Consider the following 8,697-nt stretch of genomic DNA (forward strand, 5'->3'; position numbering starts at 1 on the left):
GGGGCCGGAAACGCCTCGGTCCTGCGAACAAGGTTCTTTTAAAACAACATTAAACTCTTCAGTACTTCTGATTTCAACGTGTGTGGTCTAAAAGTAGCTCTGACGCGTTTTCTCTGCTTTTTCTTTGTCAGGGCGGGCAGATTTAACGCCTAATCTGCTTTCTCTCCTCACCGTTATTCGGCATCTCCTCTAAACCCTCTTTGTTTAAGCATCCCCGTCTTTTATTTTCTCGCCACTGGAATTTTTTTTTTTTTCTCATCTCGCAAATAGGAAATGAAAGAAAAGAAGGAAAAACCTGAGGAAAAAACAGTCCACAAAGAAAAGAAGAAAGAGATAGTAGAGGTGAGGCCTTTTTAAGGGATAGATTTAGAGGCATCAGGGAGGGTTTTATAAGAGGTGGTTAGCCTGGCTCGCTATGGGTGATGAATATGAAGGGAATACGGGAGATTAAGAAAGAGGGCAGGCCAAGGGAGCTCATAAATGAAGAATGAGCTATAGGATAATTGTGGAGAATGAGCCTTGAAGGACTTAGCATAGTCAGCATGGCGCAGCAAGAAGAAAAATGGTCAAAGAACAGAATGGAGACAAGAGCAAGTAGGAGAAGGTGGCACAGGAGACGTGGTCCTCTGCCCACTGAAGTATCGCGAGGTGCATAAGGAGTATAAGTTGAAGAAGGTGAGGGGAGGAACAGTGAGGAAATGCACAGACTGATGAAGATCAGAAGGGATCTGGAAGTATACTACGAGCATAGGCTAAGTCATTAGCCTGTAACTGGAGAGATATTCTGATTGTTGAGATGGGATGGCAGCAGCTTGTCGCGATGTAAGCTTGTGGAAGTCAAGGACATTCATACTGGTGGGGAGGGACTGGAAGGATTTGTTTTGTAAAGAAGGCTAGTTGAGAGGAGGGTTTCAGCTGGGGTGGTGGGAATAACGGTATCTGAGTAACAGTGCGGATGTCACTCGATTTACATCTGAGACTGGAGTCTGAAGTGGCTGGAGCTGTGGAGATTGTTCTTGCACTTGCAGCAAAGAGCACATGGAAATGTCATCCTGATGCCAATTTCTGCTCTGACCAATTTGTTTCGTTCAGGATGAGGAAAATGGAGCTGAAGAGGATGAGGAAGAGAATCCTGATGATGTGGATGAAGAAGAAGGTGGTGATGAGGATGAAGGTAGGAATAGTTGGTGTAGGGAGAATGGGAGGAATCAGGCTGTGGGGGAATAGAAGATCATGGAGGGAAAATCCTTCTCTCAGCCCTTGTGATTGTGAGATTACATTCCCTTAAATGCTACTTCAATTCACCTGTGATTTCCTCTCTTGTTCATGCTTAGAAGGAGATGAGAATGGGCAAGAGCAGGATGGTCACGCAGAAAAACGATCTGCAGAGGAGGAGGAGGTGAGTGATAGTATGAGAGTAATGGCAGTGAGAAGGAGCCAGGTTACCTGCTGATCAAATGTGCGGATCAAATCCATGTGGATGCTGCTGCTGAGCATCTCAAATTGGCCTCGAGTCTCATTGCTTCAGCGGCAGATGGGTAAACAAATCTGATGTGGCAAGGGGATAATACACCCCTGTAGACCCCTTGTGGAATCTAGGTCCTTCCACTAACCATCACTGTGTTGACTGTTTGAGAGTCAAGGTGCTTGAGATTGTGCTGGGCGATGACCCCTTAAATGCCAGTGACTTCTGGGCTTCAGGCCAGAAGATGGACTTGTAAGGGTGGATCTCAGGACCTGTATGAAGTGTTGTGAGCCTGGGCTTCTTATACCTCCTGAAAGTTACAGCGTGGTTATCCTTCTAAGTGGAGCTGTCCATGTCCTAACCATGACCATCAACAGAACAGTTGTGTCGGGCACTCAAGGATGCTTTAAAGAGGAGTGGATTTAGGGCAGGCCAAATGGAGATTTCCATATGGAGGGAAGAGGAACGGTTAAGAATTTTGTGGAGAAATGATGTGCCTTTGTGTGGTGACTGTTTGATGGTAACTCCTTTCCCCCCCTGCCCTATTCTGTGTCCTACATAGGATGAAGTGGATCCAAAGAGACAGAAGACAGAAAACGGGTCTTCAGCTTGAGTCCTCCCCTCCCATCTCCTCTGTTCCGTCCATCTCTCTTCCTCCATTCCAGCCTGTGCTTGCACTGTCCGTTAGCCTCTGGCTTCACACAATCTCAGATGAGGAAAGATTAGAAATGCTCTCAAACAGGGAAGACAGCAGTTTCCTTCTCACCTGAAGACCTAGCCCATCTGTGACATTCCCCAGCTGAAATCGTTCCAGTCCCCCACATCCCTTCAGCTGTGCCCTACATTCAGATGATCATTCTCTTCCCTCAAGAATCTCATTGTTTCCTGGGGCCTGGTACATAACCTTGCCAGCCCCGTATGTCAGGCTCCTCACATGGCAAGCACCTCTCCTTCCCTCTTCACTTGCTCTCCTTTTTTTGTCACCAGTATGACTGAGATTCTTGATATCCTCTGCTCCCCAGACCTGCTGTCAGATATCCTCCCTGAGTCCAGGAGCCTGCGGGCACAGATCTCATGGTGCATTTTCCAGTCCTAGACCTTCTCATCTACTTTCCCACTGAACCCTGAGAGACAAAGAAAAAGAATATTACAAGCAAATAATGGTTCTATTAAATCACACACACGGAGACAGAATTTAAGCTTTTTTTTTTCCAAGTTTACATGACAGCAAGCTGGCCCTCGTGAATTTTTCGGAAGATAAGGTTGTTTTTATATATGAAATTCATCTGAACTGCGTATTTTTTTAATTTGGAGGCTTTTTTAAAACAAATCAAGAGAGAAACAATTGGGGACCAAACTTTTGATTTCCATTTTTTCCCTTCAGATTTTCTTGTGACCATTTTTTGTAAATTAAAGGCAATACAGCCACAGCATTTTCTATGGCACAGACATCACGAGGATGATATAAATATATATATTGTTTTCAACTAGCACTGTAAATAAAAGCGTTTAAAAATATTTCAAACCGCTTGTGTGGATGGTTGTCTGTACATCTTAGGTTATGTTCCGATCAGATCGGTAGAAGTCAGTTTGCAGAAAAACGGTGGCTTGGCCAGCAGTGGGTAGAGAAGGGAAGCCTGAGTTAGTCAAAAGACCCGTGTTAGTGATTGGAACGGCCCCTGGGTACTGGAGACCAGTGTGCTCGAGCCCTGCTCGCTCCCTCTGCCAGGCAGTGACAGCGAGGGCACGGCACAAGTGTAAGAAAAGGCTCCAGGGCTATTGTGAAGCTCTCGAAACTGCCGTCAGGCCTCGGCACCAGGTAATGGAGGTTTGGAAGAAGAACCCAAGCTGTGGCTGCTTGACGCAGCCGAGGGCTGCTCTGACTGTATGCTGCGCTGTAGCCTCCCTGCCCTGGCTGGCTTCAGGAGTGACCAGCGCTGTGTCAGTCACAGCAATGGGGAAGTGTTTTAAGAGGCAAGAGCTTTAGTTCTGTGTCCCACCAGCTGACTGGGAAAGATCTATCAAGCATTTGTCTTCTAATCTTTGCAGACCTTTGAAGCTGCTGTTAGCATTTCTTCTTAAACTCGTACTTTGGCAATCATGCAATGAGCCACTGAGACTGGGAGCTGTAAATAATACCAAGTTTTGTGTGAGAATCAGTGGCTTTGTGCTTGTACAACTGCAGCAACAGATCAGATACTGGAAGCGCAAACAGTTGTTTGCTCCTGGATGGGCAAAGCGTCAACCATAATTTTCTCCAAATGCCTGCATTTGGGTGCAGGCCTGGGCCCAGGGCACAGAGGGACACAAGCGTAGTGCAAATGGCAAAGCTGGTGTAAAGGGCCCAGCTGCTGCCAAGCCCCTTCCCACCAGCAAACATCTCCGGGGGCCTGTGCCTGCCTGGTGGGATCTCATCAGCTCGCCCAGCACCCATTTTCGGGTGGAGCCTTTGCGGGGTCTGGACCCATCTCAGCCCAGGGGCCACCACAGCCCTGGTGCTCCTGCCCTGACCCCTTCACTCCTTCCCAGCTCGGTGTCAGAGGTTTCGGGCCCTTCTCCTCCAGCAGGGATGGGCCTGGTTCAAACAGGCCCCTCTGGTCCTGGGACATCCCCATCTCCAGCTGCAGCCGTGTGCTGGGCTCTGCGTTCAGGGGCCGTTGCAGCACAGGCATTGCAGCCATGCCCTCTCTCTGCTGCCCGGGGTCAGCCTCAGCCGCGTTCACTGCTGCCCCATCTCACCCCGCAGAGCTCCCCCGGCAGCTGCAGCCCCAGCGGGTTTGGGTGCTTCCCCCCCCTGCCGTGAACAGCATTTCAAAAGCAGGTAGCTGCTGCCTCGGATTGACTTACAACGCCTGTCCCTGCTCCTGCCCACCTTGGGCACTGTGATCAATGTGCTGCTTCAGCCTGCACGTATCCTTTAGCTGCGCTTTTGCAATTTTATATTCCTACTATTGCTCCATTTCAAAAAAAATGATGGATTCTAGTCTCTGTTCAAGATACTTTCACATCGGAGCATGTCCTCAGGACTCCCCCAAACTTTCTGCTGACAGTCACCTTTTACCGATTGGTACTGAAGGTAAATTACTAATGGATGATACAATCTCTGCAGAGGCTGATCACAGTTTTCACACTTCTTCCCCACCACTGCAGCAGTGCTTGGCTATGAGTTGTGAAGAATGTACTTGCCAATGAGAAATTGTGGAGAGAGAACTCCATTTCTGCTTTCTACGTGGATGCAACCAACACCAGTACCTCTGGCTCTATCCAGCTGGTCATCCAGAAGGAAGTGAGGCAGCACCGGACTGTTAGGCCAGCACTAGCAATGTGAGCAGCCATCCCTCATTTCCTCTGAGAGAAACACTGCAGGACAGAGGGAAGTGACAAAGGGCGGCCAGCCAGGTTCCCCATGTCTCTATGGACCCCTTGACTCCACAGCTTCTACTAGTTCTTCCGTCTTACTCAGTTTTATTGAACATCTTTGTCATCGTCTATGGGTAGTTAGAAGATACAGCTACAGATGCAGAAATAGCTAGAAGAATATCTGCTTTGGTATTTTTTCATCTCAGTGACCTGCAGGACATCATCACTGACTTGAGGTGAGAGCTGCAGATAACATAATGGGAAATTGCAGAGTTTCTTTGCTTTCCTTAGGTCTGCAAAGATCAATGCTGTACCTGGTGGTATTTTAGCTGACAAGGCGATCACAGCAAAAATTTGCATAGATTTCCAGAAAAAGTTGAGGATACAGCATTTTGCACTGCACTTCATCTCTAGCCTGCTTGTATGCTTGATTTGCACCCGAACTTGAAGATGCTTTTTATCATTCAGTCTAATTCTTCTTCCCCAGTGAGATCAATGGTGTCATGCTGGTGTTATCAAGGTAAGAACAAAGCCCATCTTCACCAGTGATTCCTCAGAAGTAGTGATACCATTCAGTGGCCTTATTCACCTTTCTTGGCTCTGTGCTAATTCTCCGCTCGTCTAATTTCATTTCTGTGACCATTTGTTAACCTCATCAGCTAGGGGCAAAACTCCCTCACTGCTAACAGTTTCGCCAAAAGTTACACTAGAAGTCAGTGCATGCTGGGATTAAACTGCAAGAGATTGTCTGCACAGAAGTGTGTACTGGCTGAACCTAACTGTCATCTCGTCAAGTCTTACCACTGGGTCAAGTGTGATTGTAGACTAGACCTTTGTTTTCAATAAACTCACAACAAAGTCCTCAGTGATTTTACCTGAGAGAGGTTTTGGTGTCAGGAGGCCTTTCCTAAGCAGCTTGCACGCTCCAAACACAGAATCATTAGAGCTGTAAGGGAGATGTCTGGTGCTCATCGTCCCCTCCTTGCTTCCCATGGCACCTGGTCCAAGCTTCTAGCAGCTCTGGTCCTGTCAACCAAGCGGCATCAGAGATTTCCTTCTTTCTTGTCCTCCTCTGGGGCTGCTTGCTTTGAGCGAGTTGTGGAGGTGGTGCAGTCATGCTCTTGCAGGCTCTGCTAGACTTCCATCTGGACTGACAATTTCTGCTTCTGGTGCCCCTTTTGTGTGGTTTAGGAAAGCAAACGCACACACCAGTGCAAAGAGCAGGCAGAGCCGCCTTCCAGGTCTTAGCTGGGTCCCTGTCCTAGCTCAGATGAGCGAGTGACTCCTCTCTCCCCAGCAGGCATCGCTGGACGGTTGGGACCTGGAGCAACCGGGGTGGTGAGCTTGCCACCTGAAGGCTGTGGCTGTGGTGGGGGGTGCCAAGCCTGCCAGGATGACACTGGTGGGATGCGAGCTGCTCCTCGTTGGGTGACCGTGCAGGCTCAGCCTCCTGAGGAGGACAGATCTGGCTGCGTTGGTGAGCTGCAGACAGCAGGTATGAGAGGAGGCAGGAGAACTCCGTGTTGATTGAATAAAAGAAGTTGATGCTTCTTGTTAAGCAGAGCAACCTGACCTGGCTTTGGAGTCAGCTCTGCTGCAACCAAGGGGGCGAGATCTCCAGAGGTCCTTTCCCATCTACATCTTTCTGCGATATGTGAAGAAATGAGGCCTGCCATGGAAAGTTTGAGCTGAGTCTGAAGATAGTTTGAAGTGCTGAGCCGAGAAACGAATGCTCTTTGCATCTTATAGCTGTTACCTCCTCATTTCCCCTTAGGCAAATGATCCCCTCTGCCTAACCTCTTTGGTCTTTCATGCCAGTTTTAAGCCAATAAATGAAACAAGACCAGCGTAATCAAAACCATTGCACGAGCAGAATTGTGAACCCTCCTTCAGACCTGGAAAAAGTGAGCCCTCCAGCCGCTGCTGGTCTGGGAGGAAAACCCTTCTTGCTTCAGGAAAGTCCATAATCACTCTGTCATATTAGGTTTAAAAAAATAGTGAAGATGAATTACTTCTCTCCCCCACACCTTCCTCCGGGATCAGGGGTTTCTTTAGGCCCTCTGGTTAGGAGACACATTGCTCAGCCGCTTCCCATATGCCATATGGAAAACTGAAACAACTTGCCTTCCCAGATCCTTAAGAAGCCCGTGTACTTTTCCCTCCCACCTCTCTCCCTCATTTCAAGAGTGGAGTCAAAGACAGACACGCTCATTGCTGATCCCGTCTGTGTGTTTTCTCAGGGAAGAAGTCTCTGTTTACATGTGTGGGCTCAGACTGGGGACATATTGCAGATGGACAGGACTGGAGCACTGAGTATCAGTGGACGAGTTTTGGGGTTTATTTCCTAGTGAGCTCTGACAGTTTTAGCAAAACGTGGACGGTCACAGGGGTGAGGAGAGACCTAAGGTGTTAGTGTTCAAGGGTCTCAGCCACACAAGATGGCTTATGGGCCAAGCGTGGTGCCATCAGGAACAGCTTTGCTCTTGTGGGAGGCATTTTCTATCAGATACAGAAGAGGATGCTTTCTCATTTCAGGCTGTTCAGGAAGCCTGAGTCCTAGAAGGAAGTATCTGTGCACAACAGTAGATCTTTAGCTGAGCTTCAGAGAACTGGGATATCAGAGCAGACAAGCTTCACCTTGTTAGGTGTACCTGTGCAGGCAGGCTATGGCAGGTGACTAGGTGTCTTGCTGCAAATCACCCATCAAAGAGGACAGAAGAGCACACAACCCATGTATGTGCTGTGGGTGATATCTAGCTGATGCTACGTGTCATTAGGGAGCTGTAGGAGCCACACATTCTACAGGTCTCCCATGTTTTTTATAATGACATTTATTGTTTCCATTTTCTACCATGTATCTTAAACACTTGTCTCAACAAGTCCAGCTAAACGTTTCCAATGTCCTAGTGGGGTTCATGATGCTTTATTCGCAATTCAATTGCTTAATCCATGAAGTGGTGTCATAATGTCAGCAGGGTGTTTGGCCACATGTCCTGAAATGAAGAATCTTGTTCCTAAGTCTGAAATGTTACTGGAGCTTCATGCATCCGGGATGGAAGATCCTAAAACCAGTAAAGGTTGTAAGATACAGCAAAAATAGCCAGCTTCCAGAGCTCTGTGATTACATATGTCTGCCAGCACCCCTCTGGCAGCTCAGGTAGGGTTATGTCTTAGACTTTCCCAGGTCTTACAGCAATTCATCCATCATGTTAGCATGCATTTATTAGGCTGCATAATTTGTAATGAAAATTTTCAAAGACCCTTACCTGAAGTGTCCTTCAGCAGCTTTTCTGTTGTTGCACGTCCAAATGACTTCACAAAAAAGGTGTTCGCTGGACAGCACTCCACAGCATGAATTCAGGTAGCACTCTGTTAGGTTTGTCCACAAGCACAGCAGAAATTCCATCTGAAAACTTGCAGCTGGTTGCTGTTTCCTTATGTGAAGGACAGTTTCTTAAATGGTGCTTCTAAATTCTTTCCTGTGTTAGATCCAGTCTCGAAACAGCTGAGACTGTCGTATATGGCCCCAACAAACCTCCTGAGCTTCCAGGATAGCAGCATGGTAGATATGGACTCAGATTCGAGCTGGGAATTTGGCAGTTCTCCACAAGGTAAATTTCACAGCAGATTCAGTAGAGAAGTTTGGGAAAGCTAACCTTGTAATTCAAATGAGTCATGAGGTTTTGATCATAACTAAAGAAAATACAGACTGCTTGAGAGTCTGTGAATCCCTTTTCATAGGTGTAGAAATAAGCATTCTTGTAGAGCACTGCTAACAGTGTGCCATGTTGACTATTTTCTCGCTGGGAGACGATCCTTTTCCACCTCAGTTTCTCTATTTTTTAAAGGGTTTCCAGATTAAAACCTGATTT

General features: G+C 47.5%; 1 protein-coding gene across 1 annotated transcript; it reads left to right on the top strand.

Moving 5' to 3' along the window:
* The first annotated feature begins 273 nt into the window (after nucleotides 1–273).
* PTMS (parathymosin) lies at nucleotides 274–2,983 on the top strand. The gene is made up of 4 exons (XM_009700430.1): nucleotides 274–342; nucleotides 1,093–1,174; nucleotides 1,338–1,399; nucleotides 2,028–2,983. Exons 1-4 carry the CDS (start codon nucleotides 274–276, stop codon nucleotides 2,076–2,078), a joined length of 264 nt encoding a protein of 87 aa, XP_009698732.1. The 3' UTR covers nucleotides 2,079–2,983.
* The last annotated feature ends 5,714 nt before the right edge of the window (nucleotides 2,984–8,697 follow it).

This window comes from Cariama cristata, unplaced genomic scaffold, assembly GCF_000690535.1.
Source record: "Cariama cristata isolate BGI_N322 unplaced genomic scaffold, ASM69053v1 scaffold17885, whole genome shotgun sequence".
Taxonomy (NCBI): domain Eukaryota; kingdom Metazoa; phylum Chordata; class Aves; order Cariamiformes; family Cariamidae; genus Cariama; species Cariama cristata.